General features: G+C 43.2%; 1 protein-coding gene across 4 annotated transcripts in view; it reads left to right on the top strand.

Moving 5' to 3' along the window:
• The window catches only part of LOC147019245 (methylcytosine dioxygenase TET3-like), a 268737-nt gene that overhangs the window by 224102 nt on the left and 24517 nt on the right, over positions 1-20118 (top strand). For all 4 annotated transcript variants that reach the window (XM_085899582.1, XM_085899584.1, XM_085899585.1 and 1 more), the window contains 2 exons: positions 4177-4314; positions 19550-19702. In XM_085899582.1, coding sequence (XP_085755708.1) covers positions 4177-4314; positions 19550-19702 — 291 coding nt within the window. The remainder of the gene's footprint in view (positions 1-4176; positions 4315-19549; positions 19703-20118) is intronic.

The following is a 20118-nucleotide window of genomic DNA, read 5'->3' as shown; positions in this document are numbered from 1 at the left end:
TGTTGGGGAGAGAAGGGGTCAAATTGAAATCATGATTATATGTTGGGGAGAGAAGGGGTCAAATTGAAATCATGATTATATGTTGGGGAGAGAAGGGGTCAAATTGAAATCATGATTATATGTTGGGGAGAGAAGGGGTCAAATTGAAATCATGATTATATGTTGGGGAGAGAAGGGGTCAAATTGAAATCATGATTATATGTTGGGGAGAGAAGGGGTCAAATTGAAATCATGATTATATGTTGGGGAGAGAAGGGGTCAAATTGAAATCATGATTATATGTTGGGGAGAGAAGGGGTCAAATTGAAATCATGATTATATGTTGGGGAGAGAAGGGGTCAAATTGAAATCATGATTATATGTTGGGGAGAGAAGGGGTCAAATTGAAATCATGATTATATGTTGGGGAGAGAAGGGGTCAAATTGAAATCATGATTATATGTTGGGGAGAGAAGGGGTCAAATTGAAATCATGATTATATGTTGGGGAGAGAAGGGGTCAAATTGAAATCATGATTATATGTTGGGGAGAGAAGGGGTCAAATTGAAATCATGATTATATGTTGGGGAGAGAAGGGGTCAAATTGAAATCATGATTATAAGTTGGGGAGAGAAGGGGTCAAATCGAAATCATGATTATATGTTGGGGAGAGAAGGGGTCAAATTGAAATCATGATTATATGTTGGGGAGAGAAGGGGTCAAATTGAAATCATGATTATATGTTGGGGAGAGAAGGGGTCAAATTGAAATCATGATTATATGTTGTGGAGAGAAGGGGTCAAATTGAAATCATGATTATATGTTGGGGAGAGAAGGGGTCAAATTGAAATCATGATTATATGTTGGGGAGAGAAGGGGTCAAATTGAAATCATGATTATATGTTGGGGAGAGAAGGGGTCAAATCGAAATCATGATTATATGTTGGGGAGAGAAGGGGTCAAATTGAAATCATGATTATATGTTGGGGAGAGAAGGGGTCAAATTGAAATCATGATTATATGTTGGGGAGAGAAGGGGTCAAATCGAAATCATGATTATATGTTGGGGAGAGAAGGGGTCAAATTGAAATCATGATTATATGTTGGGGAGAGAAGGGGTCAAATTGAAATCATGATTATATGTTGGGGAGAGAAGGGGTCAAATTGAAATCATGATTGTATGTTGGGGAGAGAAGGGGTCAAATTGAAATCATGATTATATGTTGGGGAGAGAAGGGGTCAAATTGAAATCATGATTATATGTTGGGGAGAGAAGGGGTCAAATTGAAATCATGATTATATGTTGGGGAGAGAAGGGGTCAAATTGAAATCATGATTATATGTTGGGGAGAGAAGGGGTCAAATTGAAATCATGATTATATGTTGGGGAGAGAAGGGGTCAAATTGAAATCATGATTATATGTTGGGGAGAGAAGGGGTCAAATTGAAATCATGATTATATGTTGGGGAGAGAAGGGGTCAAATTGAAATCATGATTATATGTTGGGGAGAGAAGGGGTCAAATTGAAATCATGATTATATGTTGGGGAGAGAAGGGGTCAAATTGAAATCATGATTATATGTTGGGGAGAGAAGGGGTCAAATTGAAATCATGATTATATGTTGGGGAGAGAAGGGGTCAAATTGAAATCATGATTATATGTTGGGGAGAGAAGGGGTCAAATTGAAATCATGATTATATGTTGGGGAGAGAAGGGGTCAAATTGAAATCATGATTATATGTTGGGGAGAGAAGGGGTCAAATTGAAATCATGATTATATGTTGGGGAGAGAAGGGGTCAAATTGAAATCATGATTATATGTTGGGGAGAGAAGGGGTCAAATTGAAATCATGATTATAAGTTGGGGAGAGAAGGGGTCAAATCGAAATCATGATTATATGTTGGGGAGAGAAGGGGTCAAATTGAAATCATGATTATATGTTGGGGAGAGAAGGGGTCAAATTGAAATCATGATTATATGTTGGGGAGAGAAGGGGTCAAATTGAAATCATGATTATATGTTGGGGAGAGAAGGGGTCAAATTGAAATCATGATTATATGTTGGGGAGAGAAGGGGTCAAATTGAAATCATGATTATATATTGGGTAGAGAAGGGGTCAAATTGAAATCATGATTATATGTTGGGGAGAGAAGGGGTCAAATTGAAATCATGATTATATGTTGGGGAGAGAAGGGGTCAAATTGAAATCATGATTATATGTTGGGGAGAGAAGGGGTCAAATTGAAATCATGATTATATGTTGGGGGAGAGAAGGGGTCAAATTGAAATCATGATTATATGTTGGGGGAGAGAAGGGGTCAAATTGAAATGATAATGGCCATTCACTTTGAAAGCCTTGATGTTATTGCATGATGTGGCAGAAAGTTCGCTCATCAAAGGTTAATAAAGAGTGATGAATGTGTGTTACTTGTTGGGATTGCCGAGCAGCAGGTGGCTGAAGTAGTAGGGGTAGCTGAGAAGCCCTTCAAAGGTAAGGACAATTTTAATGGGAAAACCTGGATGAGTAGTAATAGAGAACTGGGGGATTAAACAATCCTTTGACAGCTATCAAGATCCTTTGCCTTTGCCATTATTTTGTGGAATAATAATGATGCCTCAAGCCAAGTGGGAAGCAGGAGCCTAACTGGTGACCCACATTCTATTGCCAATTGGCCAAAGCTGAACAAATGCTTTATATGCTCTTCTTCTTCTTCTTGTGTATGGCAGCTTAGCTGCCAGGTGGAAATTATTTTGTTGGGGCGAGACGATGCCACTGATGCTGTGCCTAAACCAGTACACTGGTACTCATTTCACTCACTTCGGAAGGATGAAAGGCTGAATTAACCCCATCTGGTGTTAATTCAGTGGCCAACGGGGCTCAAAGTCAGGACTGTACGATCCAAAGCCGGCCACCATAACCACGAATCCAACGCCAGGCTTACTTTATCGGCTGTGGTTAGTTGTGAGATGCAAAGGAAGGACTTGCCTTGTTGAAGCATGGCCAATTGATGTCTGCCTTTCGGTCTGACCTTGGAAATCTCACCTGCATAAGGCAATCGTTTTTTCATGACAACATAACATTGTAATTTTGCAATTACTTTCTGAAGCAAATTTTTGTTCGAGTCAGTAAAAATGTCCGTTTACATTTTTACCCCTGTCTGTCTGTCTGTCTGTGAGCAGAACATGTCAAAATGTTATGAACGGATTCAGATGAAATGGTGGACAGGTTGTGTGTGTGTGTTTGTGACAAGGACAAATTTATTCGATTTTTGGGAAGATCCAGATCCAGAAACAATAATTTTTTTTTATATTTTTCAAAGTGATTTTTCACCATTGAAAGATGAGGTCAAAAACCATATATAGCTCAGTATCCTTAAAAGTTATGAATAGATTATGACAACACTTGGTAGAAGAGTTGGTTAGGTGACAAGAACAAGCCGATTAGATTTTGGTTCAGGTCCGGATGCAGATCCGACCTATCAGTGGGATACAAAACGTAAACCGTTCAACCTGGCAGAGGTGTGTGCTCCACCGAGTGCCATTCTCGTTATCTCCACCACCGAAGGTGAAGGAGGTTATGTTTTCACCCCTTTCTGTTTGTCTGTATGTCTGTCTGTCTATTTGTGTACAGGATATCTCAAAAAGTTGTGCACGGATCCGGATGAAATTTTGTGGACAGGTTCAGTGCGTGACAAGGATGAACCGATTAGATTTTGGTGAAGATCCAGATCCGAATTCTAGAATTTTAAAGTCGTTCTTCACCAATGAGAGATCGGGCCAAAAACTATAGAGCACGATATCTCAAAAATGTATTGGGCCAGATATGGTCTCGTGGATCAGGTATTACAGGGCTGATGTATGCGTTCTATTGAGTGCCCATCTCATTGTTATTGTGTTTTTAATCGATGAAACAATAATGAAAATCAAAACACTTTGCCTTACTGTGTTATTGCATTTCTTTGTTTCACTGTATTTAGAGAATCACATTGAAAATCTGGAAGAGTTGAATGATATTTAGCTGCATCATAGTCCATTGTATAATTACAGTTGTTGATGTGGAATTGTGAAGATGTAATAATGTAAAGATACGACTATTCATGTGCAGTAAAATGGCAATATCCACTGACGAGGGTGAAATGAATTGTCATTGAATGTGCGGAGGAGTAACTTGCAGGAAACTTTTGTGTTTTATAGGTACAGCACGAGGCTTTAGCACCAGAATGCCGGCTTGGCAAAAATGTCGGAAAGCCGTTTTCTGGGGTTACGGCCTGTGTCGACTTCTGCGCACACGCACATCGGGATCAACACAACATGCCGAATGGCAGCACAGTGGTGAGTGAAATGCGAAAGCGGTTCCACAACCATCCGAACATTCGGGCACAACACCACAAACACCATTGAGTTATCGTTGATGGAATTCGAAAAAGACATCACATGTTTCACGTACATACACTGACAAGCTATTTATCAGCATCACTAAAATAGATATATAATGCATTTTATTCTTCTATGAAATTGGGGCTCATGGAAGAGCGAGGCGACAGAGGGACAAAAGGCATCGCACCGAGAGTGGGGCAGCGGAGCAACAATCGGGGGAATGAACGAATGGGAAAAGAGGAAGGGGAGAAACATACAGCAACAGGCCCCCCGAACAAAGCCCACAAGAGCATGCGGTCTGGACAAGGACACACGAAAACCAGGACAACTTGAGAAGTCACACAACAAGATGTACAACTATATCGCACCAACAATTAACAAAAACGATTAAGCAAGACAATTCCGGAACAGACATCCTCAGTTGTAGAAGACAGCCTCTAAAATCAGAGAAGATGGCAGCTGATCATGAAGGAACCCGGAAGCGGAACCAATTATGACATTATAGGAGTATATAACTCTTTACAAGAGGCATGAATGATAATGCAATTTATCAGTTGTTGTTAATGGATGACAGTTTAGCCAGTAAACAAGATTAGTCCACACCGTGTGATTATTCTCCACTTCAAATCTGAATCGAAATTGTCCTCAATCTGATTACTGCTCTGTGGAGCATTTGTTGCAAGACTCAATAACATCTGAGTTACACACACACACACACACACACACACACACACACACACACACACACACACACACACACACACACACACACACACACACACACACACACACACACACACACACACACACACACACACACACACACACACACACACACACACACACACACACACACACACACACACACACACACACTTTTTGTTTTTTTAACGATTATTAGAGTTGTTTCATCATTTTGGCCGTTACTTAAATGAATGATGATGCATTAAATATTGTGGCTTCAATGACTCCAAATAAATCTTGAAGCTGAGTTGGGGTTATTGTCGGGATTAGGAAATTTCTCCCCAGGAAATCCTCACTTATCCTCCCTCCACAGGTTACTAATATGCTAAAAGGTCAACCATTTGTGAAAAGGATTCAATAATGGGATTTTTATGTATATGTATATGTATATATATATATCTTCTTCTTTCGGCTGCTCCCTTTCGGGGTCGCCACAGCGGATCATCCGTATGATCCACATAATGATTTGGCACATGTTTTACGCCGGATGCCCTTCCTGACGCAACCCTGGTCGCCTCTTACGACACAGGGATATGGTACACCTATTTTAACCGGGGTATACACCGGCCCAGTACACTGGTACTCATTTCGCCGACCTCGGAGGGATGACAGGCTGAGTCAACCCCCTGGTGTATTAATTCAGTGGCCCAACGGGGCTTGAACTCAGGACCTTTTGGATCCCAAGCCGCTGCCCTAACCACTGCGCCAACAGCAGGCTATATATGTGTGTGTGTGTATATATATATATATATATATATATATATATATATATATATATATATATATATATATATATATATATATATATATATATATGTGGGGAAGGCTGACACATTGTAAGCAATAACAAACCGTGCTTCAGCATTGTCTTGAGTCACTCACCTGCATTTGATTTTTAAAATTTATTTATTTTAATATATTTATATCTCAATTTATGGATCCTTTCTGATCATTGTGATTTTTAATGGTGCATCGGCTACAATGTTCATTGGCGAAAAATTACCCTGCTTCCCCATTGTCTAGGGTCGTTGACCTGCATTTATTTTTTTCATTTATTTATATTTTCATTTCTGGACGTTTTGCGATGATTATGTGATTTTTCCTGGTGTATTTTCCTTCACAAAATTTCAGCTTTCTACATTACCCAAAAGGTGCCGATCTTTTATATCGGTCAGTGATTCAGTGCGAGTCAGTCAGTGGTTATAATGAGTTTTATTATACACGAATGGGGTGTGCTGACACATTATGTAACCATACGAACCATAACTTCCCCCATTGTCCCGGATCGCTCGCCTGCATTTGATTTTTCATTTATTTATTTTCATTTTTTTTTTCTTCATTTATTCATATTTTCATTTGCGGATGCTTTCAGAAGGTTCTGTGATTTTTCTCGGTGTATCGGCTTCCGTGTCCATCGGCACACTAAATTACCGTGCTTCGCCATCGTCTCGGGCCGCTCACCTGCATTTTTTTTTCATTTTTTTTTCATTTATGGATGTTGTCAGACGATTCTTTGATTATTTTTTTTTTACTGATGTGCTGGCTTCGATGTCGATTGGCATGCAAAATTTCAGCTTTCTACGTCACCTGGAAGGTCCTGATCTTTAATATCAGTTAGTGAGTCAGTCAGTCAGTAAATCAGTGGTTAGAAAGAGCTATATTTTTTATGAACTAGCAAATACCATCCATCACTTTACTGATTGGAATACTAAAGGGGGGAAGAAAAAGAGGAGGAGAGAAAGAGAGCAGTGGAGGAGCGAGGAGGGAGGGAGATTGAGGAGGACTTGGGGAAGGGAAGGCAGCAAGAGATGAGAGGAAGAGAAGGCACATGTGAAATGAAGCGTTTATTACAATTCATACTGTCTCACCAAAATGCTTCTGCATCGAATAACTGAAGATGGAAACAAAATATTGTCTGAAATCCATTTTCTACCAGTCATACAATAAATACCGCCCGGAGACAAATACCGCCTAGAGACGAACACCGCCCGGACACGTCCGGAGACAAACACCAGATCAGACATAAACACCACCCGGACACGTCGGGAGACAAACTCCAGTCTGGACATAAACACCGCCCGGACATGTTCAGAGAGAAACACTGGCCGGACACAAACACCGCCCGGACGTGCGCGGAGAAAAACTCCTGTCTGGACATGAACACCGCTTGGACACGTCCAGAGATAAACTGCTCTCTGGGCCTAAACACTGCCCGGATGCATTGGGAGATAAACGCTGCCGGGACACGTCCGGAAACAAACACTGCCTGGAGCTAAGCTGTCCGGAGACAAACACCACCTGGACACGTCCAGAGACAAACTCCGCCCAGACGCATCCAGAGCAAAGCTGTCTGGAAACAAACACTGCCTGGACACATCCGGAGACAAACACCACCCAGACAGGTCCGGAGACAAACAAAAACTGTCAGGAGATAAACAATGCCTGGACACTGGACATGTCCAGAGACAAACTGCACCCAGACATGTCTCGAGATACACTCCTTCCGGACGCGTCTGGAGACAAACTCCGTCCGGACACGTCCGGAGCCAAACACCACCCGGACACATCTTGAGAGGAGAGTGAGAGAGTGATGTATGGGAGGGTGCTGCTCTGTATTAGGCGGGGGCAGATCGAGGATGGTATAGAGAGACATTGAGAGTGGCAGGTGGAGGGAGGGGAGTTGGCAGAGAGAAAATGGGCTTTATGAACACACACACATACACACACACACACACACACACACACACACACACACACACACACACACACACACACACACACACACACACACACACACACACACACACACACACACACACACACACACACACACACACACACACTTAGTGTTTGTTCGATTGGAGTCAGTGTAATTACCAACTACAGTACGTACTGTATACAACCCAAATACCTTGAGTCGCTTTCACCCTTGTTTTGGGGAATTTCAGTGAACAATAAATATAAACAACGTTGCATTATCGATGTTTCAGGGAGATGTGCATAAATGTTAATCTTTAGAAACCGCTTCCAATCGTCATGCGATAGGTGGAAAAAAAAATTTTGGCTCTATATTTGAGAAAACACATTAATACTGAAAATGGATCGGAAATCGGGTGTCATCAAATGTATTTTGCTTTGAAATTCACAAAGAGAAACATTTCTCCTTTCTAAATCATATACATCGACCTTGAAGCAACTGCTGACGACATCCCGATCAGGACACGAACTGTACCACGATCGACTCTCGAGTGCTCAGCAAGTGGCTTAAGCACTCCATTTGAATGGTTGATAAGGAATGGCTGGCCAGGCTGTGGCTGCATACCATATCGGATCCCTTTAACTTGAAAGCCGGTCTTCACCACGCACGCAGCAGTTAAAGAAATTGAATGAATTCATTCAAATAATGACTTTATCCACAAAAGAATTGCTGTTTAATGTAAAAACCCTGGAGACATCACAAAGTTTAATCACTCGTGAAATAAACATTTCAGATAATCCGCCATGTTGCCTCCTCATCTGTGCACGCGTCATGTGGTACATCGGTTCGCGGTCCGCACAAACGTTGTAACTTTATTTTAAAACGTCCGTCTTTCACAAGATTTGCTTTGATGCCTCACCTCCACAAAAGATTTGTGCAAAACCTCTGAAAATATTGACACAGATCAAGCAGACGCAATGGATAAGCAGTCCCTCTGGGGGATGGAGCACGATGTCAAGCAGTGAATGCTTTCATTCATATAGCTCAATGAAGCCGATTAATTTTGACACATTCCTACATCTTTTGTTCACTCAATAGAATTCTCCAAACAGGAAAAAAGATAAGTTTAGTGCTTTGGACATTTCACACTTTCTTGTGTATATATGGAGAAGGAGGGGCCATAGCCTTGCCTTGTTTAAAGTAAATTGGCGTATATGCTTCGTTACAAGACCCATTATTTCTTTAAATTATCAGATTTCACTCCAGATTTCGACACTCATTTAGTTCAAACGATATCAGATCCTCAAAACCGAAATAATATTTCAATGATATACTTTAATTAGTCCGTGAGAGTAGATCATGGAAAATCGTATCAAGCTCCGAATTTGAAAACTACAGTAGTTACAAAAGTGATGTTTGCAGCGATTCATAGCTATGATGAACAAGCATTCGATAATGAGTGACCAAAGTGAAAAAGAAACTTTATCGTGAAAAAATCCTTGCGGCCTGTTGCAAGTCGAGGCATGGTTGAGCAGGCCAAAAAAAACATGGTGGCTGCGGACCCCAGCGAGGTTACCCAGGATACCCCTTAAGACCAGAGAGAGCGAGGTGGCTGAGGATGGCACCTGATAAAGGATATAATTTAAAAAGGCCATTAAATATCTTCAGAAGGGGTGTTTTAATTCACCCAAACACACAATTTTCACTCTTGCACTTCCTTGGAGTTTTCTTTGTATGCATGCAAAGTTTCAGGCTGCGAGGTTTATGGAGGGGAAGCAAGGAGGGGTGGGGGAGCGAGGAGGGGTGGGGGAAGGCAAGACAGTACGAGGTGAGAGGAAGGGAAGGCAGACATGCTGTGGAGCATTAATTACGATTCATACTGTCTCCCCAAAATTATTCGGCATAGAATAACAATGAAGATTGAAACAAAATAATGTCTGAAATCCATTTTCTACTGGTAATACTATTCTAAACACGGCCCGAAGACAAACACCGCCTGGAGACAAATCCCCCTAGAAGCAAACACTGTTCGGACACATCTGGAGGCAAACTCCCATCCGGAGACAAACTCCCGTCTGGAGAGAAACTCTCATCTGAAGAGAAACTCCCATCCTGAGAAAACTCCAGTCCGGAGATAAACTCCCGTCCGGACACATCTGGAGATAAACTTCCACCTGGACATGTTCAGAGCCAAGCTGTCCAGAGACAAACAATGCCCAGACGCGTCCGGAGACAAACACCGTCCGGACACGTCCGGAGACAAACCTCACCCAAAGGCAAACACCATCCAGACATAACCACCGTCCGGATATGTCCAGAGACAGAGACAGAGACAGAGACAGACAGAGAGAGAAAGAGAGGGAGGGAGGGAGAGTGAGAGAGGTGTGGGATTAGGGTGTTGTACCGTAGTTGGAGGGTGGAGAGCAAGGATGGGACAGAGAGAGAGGGAGAGGGGTTGTGGTAAGGAAGCTAGCAGAGAGAATGTGTTATGCTTAATCTTCTTCTTCTTTCGGCTGCTCCCGTTAGGGGTCGCCACAGCGGACCATCCGTATGATCCGCATAGTGATTTGGCACATGTTTTACGCCGGATGCCCTTCCTGACGCAACACTGGTTGCCTCTTACAACACAGGGATATGGTACACCTATTTTAACCGGGGTATACACCGGCCCAGTATACTGGTACTCATTTCGCCGACCTCGGAAGGATGACAGGCTGAGTCAACCCCCTGGTGTATTAATTCAGTGGCTCAACGGGGCTTGAACTCAGGACCTTTTGGATCCCAAGCCGCTGCCCTAACCACTGCGCCAACACCAGGCTAGAATGTGTTATGCTTAATGAACAACAAAAAAACACACACACACACACACACACACACACACACACACACACACACACACACACACACACACACACACACACACACACACACACACACACACACATCGTTACAGTGGGACAAACACTGCCACATTATTAAAAAACACCTCACCACTACGTAATTCAAACCACCTCACCACCGCTACATTATTAAAAACAACTACCGCTGTGCAATTCAAAACACCTCATCACACGGCGCTATAGAGACGGGCTTGTTTTTACTGAGGATAAGTGTGCGAGTTGCCACTTATTTGTAATATTCGTGATATTACATTTTTATAAGCAATTGAAGTGGAAGATTTAAGTTTAAAAAAAAAAACAAAGAAACATTTCAAAAACATATCCTTAGGGCGTGCACATGGGAGAGGTTGGTGTAATTGAAATCAAACTACCAGGTCTATAGTTCCTCAATTCTTCTCCGAATCCTTTCTTAGCTAACTGGGTTATATTCGGTGGCATATCAAGGAAAAATTATGCTCGGGATATGTTAAATTCCCACATTTCTAAATGGTCATTGGCCGACGAAGAATGCAGTTGTTATATATTTTGTGTGACTGTGTGGTTCACCTATCCCTCGCCTTCAGTGAGCCAAACTCGTCTATCACAGCTTTTAAGTCACTTGACTCGGCTTGTTCACGCTCATTGAAGAGGATGTCTCGATCACTCAGCCCTATAGTGGCTCATTGCGGATCCGAGGTAGGTTTGAATCAGTTTCAGTTTGGAGAAGCTCCTCACAAATGCTGCAATGCTTTCACACATCGTGAGAAATGTCCTCAGTATGATGAGAAGATTAGGAAAAGATTCCTCGAATCCCCACTTCACAACGTCTACAAGGACTTTATGTGCCCTCCATTCCACCATTTCCTTCCCAGGGGTTTCCTCATACATTCTGATGTGTCAATGAAGATGATGAATCTCCCTCTGTAGCTCGCTGGCAATGATATCATTGCAGTCATATATCTCTGTGAGTTGAGGGATTTTCATGGCAATTTTGCTTTCTGTTGGATGTGTCCATCAGGTAACCGAGTGACATGAGAAACCTAAACTTAATACTAATGTCACTAATCTGATGGGGTCCTTGTGTAGCCAATCCAATGTTTCATACTGCTCCCGTTTGATGTCATCTTGCAACGAGAGACCTGTGTCCACAGCGTCTTCCCTTGGCATTCTTTTATTTCTCATTATCCACCGCTCTGTGGAGATCGCATTTCCTTGCAAAACTCAGAGGCCTTGATTTTTCACCTCCTCTATAATGCTATCCCGCTCATTTTGGAACAAGAATGACCGCACTGTGGTCACAACCTGCGTCAAAATCCAGTAACGGGTTGATTGAGAAATGCGCATTTCAGCACTCTTAAAAGATTAACTCGACACCTCTTATTCATGTCAACCTCCACCATGGTTATATCAGAACGAGCTGATTTGTCACAGTCATGGATCGTTTTTAACCCCAACATGGGGCTGTTCAAAAACTACGTAACGCTATATATATATTAGTAATTAACATAACGTTCCGCTTGATTACTGTGCGTTCTGGCGGGCTTGATTAAACCCAACTATTATTCGACATTTGATTAGATTTTTCAGGGTCCCTCATGGTGATCAACACTCGACCGAAACAAAGCCAATGGAAATCTGATGCAACAAACCCGGACAGTGTATAAGCAGCAGAGGCCGACAGGCCCACAAGAAAACCAATATGGCGGCCATATCATTTGCGTTTGGGTACCATGGTGGGTGGAGTCAAGTGACAGATGTGAGTGTGATCCGGCAGCAGTCTGACCAATGGGTGCACATTTCAAAAATCGACCCCAAACAAGAACCCCAACAACAACAACAACAACAGCAACACAGAGCTCTTGTGGACTTGTTACATGTTGCAGGCAAAAATAAAACAAGGGCCCTCAACTTGGTGGTCCTAATAGATTTCTCCTTTCTGTTTAACATCTATAATTTAATTTGTGTAACCCCCACCTTGAGTGGCCTTTGGCTTTGTGGTGGGTGAAATCTCATTTAAGAACAAAAAAAAAAAAAATAAAAAAAGAGGCATCTTAATCCAAGCCCAGCCGTTGAGAATCTTTTGCATGTCATTCATCTCAGCACTGGCTTCCAAAATAATAGGTATTCAGTAAAAATGTAGGTCATTATGCTATTCCATAAAATAGATGTATCTGACGTGTCCCACATCTCAGCGTTACTATCACAAAGCTGCTCCAGGGATTCGGATATTTCATACAGGTGGGACCATACAGCGTCAATTGGATCGTGATTGGAGCTCCATCGGTCTCGCAAACTCGTTTCACCATCTTACCGGAGATGAACTGCTTGAAGATTTTCCATCAGCGAGTTGAGACAGAAAAACTGGTAAGGTTGCTCGACTGTGCCGGAAAAAGTCACGGAGTTCACTGGAGTTGCAGCGGAGTGAACCCTGGGCTAAATTAAGGAAATGGTCGTCACAGCCTTTGGATCGATTTCGCTAATTCGCCGATGAATGCAAAGGTGAACCCCGGCCATTGTAACGGCACTGTCGCACCTTTGGCCACGAGTTCAAGGCCGTTGTCTTGCAGCTTGCTATTGATTTTTTTTCCTGTTAAAATGTCAGCTGTCTTTCCTTCTAGCTGCATGAAATTGATAAATGACTCCTTTGCTTTCACTTTCCCACATGAGAGATGGGTATATCTTAGGATGGGAGACATCTGATGAACAGGTGATTGATCTGGAGTACTATACACAATGGGGGTATAGTATTCTGTGGTTTCGACTTCCATGATATTTGACTTGACCAAGCCACCCAGAAGTTGTATGAAACAGCTGTCCTCCATGATTAATTTATATTATCAATATTCAATAAATTTGTGAATTGTATTTAGACATGGGAGTGTGTGGCCCATGTGGGAGCATGGGTGGAACAGCTTATGAGTGTAAACAAATGCATGTTTACAACTTCCCAACATCAAACATGCATGCATGGATGGACAAGATGGACACAGAAGGAAACTCCAAGGAGAGAAAACTGGAAAATTGGGAGAGATTTGGGTGGGATTAACGAGGGTAAAAATATCATGGTTTTTGTTAGGCGACAATCTGAGATGGTGGTGAATAGCTGTCTTGAAGACCTCGATGGAAGAATGAGATTGAAGAAGATGTGTAAGTTGATTCCACAGGTGGGGGAAAAAAGAGGAACAGATGAGTGGAGGTGAACAGTGATCCTGGATTTCGGGAGTTTTACCAGAAGAGGGTTGATGTTGGACCATGTGAACCCTGCAGAAACCTGGGGAGGGGTCGAGGGGGGTGGTTGTGGCGGGGGTGGGACAAAGCACGGAAAGAGCAAAGGATGCAAGATCAGAAAGGAGATGGGAGAAGACAGAGAGACCACTGACCTGTCTGTGATGGCAAAGTAATTTACCCATAGACTCACCTTCAGCGCAGGAGATTCCAATGATCTTGAAAGCCTTCGTTTCCACAGCGTCAAGCTGAGCGAGGTGTGAGGCAAGGGACCCGGCCTCGAGGGGAGAGCAGCATTGAATCAAGCTGCAGATGAAGGTCTTGTAGGTGGATAGGAGTTCAGGTGTGCCAAGGAAGGACTTTGTATGATGGAGGATGCCGTCGCCGGCTGGCTTTGGAAGCCAACCTTGAAGTGTGGTTTGCCGAATAAAGATAAATGAGAGACAATGTTGGCTGCAATCATTGGCCATCGGACGGAGGGTGTGGCCATTTGCACAGTTCAGCCCCTCCCTGACCTCCCACCCACAATGTCCTGGTGTTCTTCAGAGTTTATAATGCGCCATGGGAAAAAGGTGCTCAGAAGCATAGATAGATCATAGATGTAATCAATTTGCAGGTTCCGCTTCAGGCGGTCGCCCCCCTCCCCTCCCCCTTGCCATGCCGATGGATACATTTGCTATTCTACAATCCTCTGATGCCTCTCCCGACCCCAATGAGCTGTTAAAGATATCCTTCAACACCACACTTATCTGCTCTGCCACCTCCCCCAATACACGAGGATGCATACATATTATCCGGCCTTGGAGTTTTATCATCCCTTAATTTTTCTCGCAGTTTTTTTCACCTTCTCTACTCCTACTTCAATCTCTTCTAAAATTCCTTGCTCATCCCCAAGATAGATACTCTCTGCTATTGGAAGTTCCTTTGACTGTTCCCATGTAAATGTAGAAGCAAAAAAATATTTAATAAGCCCACCATCTCACCCTCCTCATCCACCAATGATTCCTCAATGGAATAAAGAAGAATCTCCTGTGTTATTCCTCAATGGGCCCGTACTCCTCTTAAACCTTTCCTTACCCCTTATATATTTAATGACTTGCTGTCATGTTTATTATTCTTGGCTGTGTCCTTTTCATATTCCCTTTTGGCTCACCGAGTTATTTCCTTACCTTGTGCCTGTTTCTCCCTGTAGGCCTAATGATGAAAGTCAGACTCAAGTCCAGTTATTTTGTACCTTATAAATGCCAACTGCTTATCCTTAATTACACTACATATCTCCCTGCTCAACCACCCTTTGTCTTTCTGCCTCTACCTTTACACCTCACTCGAATATACCGGCTCTGCACCGTACACATTTGTTCCTTGATGGACACCGTACCATTTCTCCTATGAAGACCGCCCACTCATTAACTCTACCCAATCTATAGCTTCCAGATAACCTCTCATACATTCAAACTTTGCCCTCCTAAAATCTAACAGCCTAACACCACAATCACAATCACAAACTTCACATCTCAACAATAGAGTTGCGCTTACTATATATCGTGGTCGCTTGTCCCCAGATGGTCTTCGACCTCCACCTCCTCCACCATATTGGGATTGTTACTCAACGAGTGGTCCAACACAGCATTCCCCCTCATGGGCTTTTGTACAGACTTGGTTGAAAAGCAACACTGGACTAGGTTTAAAAAAATCCTCATCTGCTCTGCCCTTCCCCCCCCCACCCCCCCCCCCCGGTTTCTGTACCCGATCTAGCCCAAGGCAAGTTAAAATCCCCTATAATTAATACTCTTCCATTATCACATGCATTCGTGAAATCTTCACATATCCATCTTTCATGCTCTTCCCCCACACCAGGAGCCCTATAAAAGCATCTCACAAGTAGCTTTCCATTCGTCCAATCTCTAATCTCCATCCACACAGAATCCTCTCCATCAATTCCCTCCTTAATATCATGCCTTTCTCTCAATACAATACTTTCTTCCACTCAGATTCCCACACCTCCTTCCTTTTTCTCTTTTCTATCATACCTGTAAACCCTGCAGTCTTGAATTCCTGTCCTCGAGTTTGATTGTTCACTGAACCACGTCTCACTTACAGCAACTGTCATACCCCTCGCCATCCATCCCAGCTTCCAGCTATTCCATCTTTCCATTCAAGCTCCAGGCATTCATTTACAATACCTTCAACCTTTCCCCTCAAATAACCACCCCATGCTGCCCCAACCCTCTCACCTGTTCCTCGGTATTGTAAAAAAAAAAAGTCCCAATTTCTTTCTCAAGAACCACTGCGAATCTCGCCGCCCCCTTCTATTAAGCACCCCACCACCCGACTGCGTACAGTCACTATAACCATACAGGGATCCCCATATATTCACAAACCTAACCCCTCCTACTAGCATCACCTCTCCAACCACTGGTTAACATCCGTCACTCTGTCATATAAATCCGCACTGACTCCCACCCTTGGCAGAATTCCTGGAAGAAGAAAAAAAAAAAAAATCACCCCCACCCCAAATTCTACAAATGATCCCCTAAAAATGTATACCTCCTCTTTAAAGGTACAAAGTAGATGCTCTGTACATCACCCATATACAGCATCCAAAACACTGATGAGCATTTCTGGATTTGTCCCTGGCCTTTGACATATCGAGTGACATCTGCTCAGTCTTGTCCTTTTCTCCCCAGTGTTTTGACTCCCTGACTCCAACACTGGCAAGCCAATCGCCACCATGCCCAGCCAGCCATACACCCGAGCCACACATCTCTCCGACGTCACCCCTTAAGGAAACCCCTGTCGTGAGATGTACTCCCTCCCTGCCTGTCTTCCAGCCACAAGCAATGCACTCACCTCCAACAGAACTGCTCCTTCCATCAATGCCACATTCATCCACATGGCTAACCCTTCTACCACATGGCTTCTCTCCTCGGGAGCAGCCTCCAGGAGGGTGCTCAGAGCAGTCAGTGGAGAAATCTTCCCCCATGTCATCAATCTGCCAATTGTGATGAGAGCCAAACCGCCGCCCCCAACTCCTCTCATTGAAGACGTCACACTCGTGTTCGCTGTCAGGCCACAAGAGAATCCCCGTTGAAGCACCAGCTGTACGCAGACCGGACTGCTCGCGATCATGTCACTGTCACTCCCTCCTTCCAGAGTCTGGCAGCAGCAAGCCGATTTGGCGACTCCAACTTTGCGACGGGACTCAGTACTGGTGTCTTGCCCTCCCCTGACGGTTGTTTGACCAATGCCACTGCCTTGTTCGGCAGACCATTTGGATCCCTTCTTTCCTTATACCCACTGAGACCCCGTTCCCACTCTTCTCTTGCAATTCCTCTCCTTGTGCTGCAATTTGTCTGTCATTGTCCCACTGTTTATTCTTTGACCATTCTTTCAGTTGAACCATTTCCCACTGTTCTGCTCTTCGATGAGCCTTGAAACCTCTATAAAATTAAATAGTTAAACTAGCCAGGAGGCGACGATTGTTCGCGGGCATTTTAGAGGAAGCCCTACCATAAAAACCTATCTCTTCCGTCAAAATTGACCAAATCAAATCGGATTTTTTTTATATGTTGTAGTTATGGACATTACGCACAGCTTCTAGGAAATGAAATTGCGAGAAAAAAAAAAAATCGAGAAAAAAATAAATAAATAAATAAAAAGTTCAAGTGAGCGTGGCCAGTTTGATAAGGTGGTTTAACGAGGAGAGGTTCTGGCTGATAGTAAGGCCCAGAAGTTTGAGGGATTGAAATCCTTTCAATGGCTGATCACAGAAGTTGATCGTTCAGTTCATTAGTTGATCTTTTTGGAGAGACACAGTGAGAATGTGCAACTTCCCACAATTAAATGTTTCGGATGTTGAACCAGCTTCTCACCAGACCAGAGAGATGCAGCTACTGCCAAGAGATGGAGTGTCCTTCAACATAATAGATCACCTTGTCAGTGTTCCCATCTGATCCCATGGGACGCCTGGGACACCGCTCATACAAAAAGACACAACTTGACCAAGATATCTAGCTTGTGTCCAAGTTTCATCAAGATCGCATCAAACGTCACAGAGCTATGCTCTGGAGAGAGTCACAAACAGACAGACAGACAGACACAACGAAAATAGTGGTCACTGCTGGCACCCGCGAACCAATCAACAGGATAGAGGAACTTCTTGCTGCAAAATATGGCTTCACCAAGTACTTAAAACATTTCACTCACCTGCTTATCGTTATTTGTCATTTTTATAACAAGTTACCACACAGCATTAACACCAGGTGGTGAACTCATTAAGCTCCCCCCTATAGGATAGAGGGAGGCATATCATATGCCTGTTGTCATGTTTGTTTCGACAATTAGTGCCCCCAGCCCAATTTGTAATGATACCACAGGGTTTCGAAGACCCATTGGAGTACGAAACCACCATTGAGGTTTTTTGTCTTTCTGCCAATGTCCAAACTGCATTTCGGAGCCGGCTGGGACTTTCAGAATGAAATTTTGCGTCAATAATGGAAATGAAAGGTACGCGGGGTTTTGACTTCGGCAATTTTAACATCACGGCTTAATTATAGACTTTCTTAAACATCTTTCACCATAACTCAACTCAGGTTTGTCCGGTGAGAACAGAATTGCCCTCTCCAGATAGTGTACAGAAAGGTGCATTGATGCTTGATTTACATCACGAGCAGAGTATCCACCCTTCAGGAGATCTTGTTCCAAGCATTGGGGTGATGTTGATCCTACGTAGCAAGTCTGGATGTAATCAGCCCAGATCTGTCGGAGTAGCGCGACAAACACACAAACACCGGTCCGTGAATTATGGTAAGGAAGGATACCCCTCTGATTTAAAGGTCAAGGTCAAATAACGGTCTGAAAAAAATAAAAAAAAGTGTTTTTTTATTTTGTCATAGCTCGATTTTGCCAATACGGAATATCAAAGACCGTTTGGCCTTCCAAGATGTTCTTGCATCATAATAGCGTACCTGCACTGAAGTTGTGCACCTGACATGTTTCGTGTCCTTGACCTATTTTTTTTTTGAATCGTGACCTAATTAACAAAACACTTTTTGGATCATAAGTTGAATAATTTTCCTCCGGTTTTCATAATGTTGAGTTCTTTAGGCGGAGTGCAGATAGGGGCACATTTTCTTAATTTACAGTCTATCGCTAAATGTTGAAGGTCAAGGTCATATGGCGGTCCAAAAAGAATACGCCATCATTACCGTTGGCGATCGGTTTGTGATCCCCGATACCTAGTTTCAGAGTGAAACGATTTTATTATTATTTTTTTTTTAAACGAAGGGATTACTGCGGCTTTATTTTTGAGCATGAGGAGAACTTGAAACACTTGGGGAAATGAATGTTGGATGTTCAACTACTGGTGTTTCGATGAAGACATCAATGTGTAACACTCAATCGTGGAAGACGATTTGCTTCATCACACTATTGGCAAATGTGGACGGGACTGGAAGGGAATCGGGTTTTTGTTCCTGTAATTAGATATCGTAAGTATTCAATGTGAAGATTATCTGCTTTCTTCAAATGTCAGAGAAGCTGCCTTCTTGCAACTGATTTATTTATGTGAGCGTGTCCTTGTGGTCAAAAGATACCCACCGATCATTGCCGTAGAGTTTTTTGCAGATCTTTTTTTCTTCATCAGGTGTGCACGTTGACAAAAGAAAACAACCGGCAGGTGGGTGTTCTACCCGAGGACGAGCAGTTGCACGTGTTACCACTCTACAAACTCTCAGATACAGATGAGTTTGGGGATCCAGAAGGAATGCAAGCACGAATCTCTTCTGGAGCGATACAGGTAATAAGTGTAGAAATTGCCGAGGTTTTGAATGCACCGTGTGCTATAACAACAGGAAAGTTTTTACTTTGGGTATTATTTGTATGTACGTACATCACAACAATGGAAAATAGAGGGATAGCATACTCACATTGACCGTTTTTACAGCCATTTTTCCCTGCTGTGCAGGGGTTTGGCTTTTTGTGAGGCAATGTTTTATGGCCGGATGCCCTTCCTGACGCCAACCCTGGTCGCCTCTTACGACACACAGGGATATGGTACACCTATTCTAACCGGGGCATACACCGGGACCAGTACAACAGGCATTCATTTCGCCGACCTCGGAAGGATGACAGGCTGAGTCAACCCCCTGGTGTTAATTCAGCAGCCAACGGAGCTTGAACTCAGGACACTGGGATCCCAAGCCGCCACCCTAA

The sequence above is a fragment of the Eptatretus burgeri genome, chromosome 10, assembly GCF_056783735.1.
Source record: "Eptatretus burgeri isolate ZD-2024b chromosome 10, Ebu_testis_v1, whole genome shotgun sequence".
In the NCBI taxonomy this organism is placed as follows: Eukaryota; Metazoa; Chordata; class Myxini; order Myxiniformes; family Myxinidae; genus Eptatretus; species Eptatretus burgeri.
This window is presented reverse-complemented; position numbering and strand designations above follow the sequence as displayed.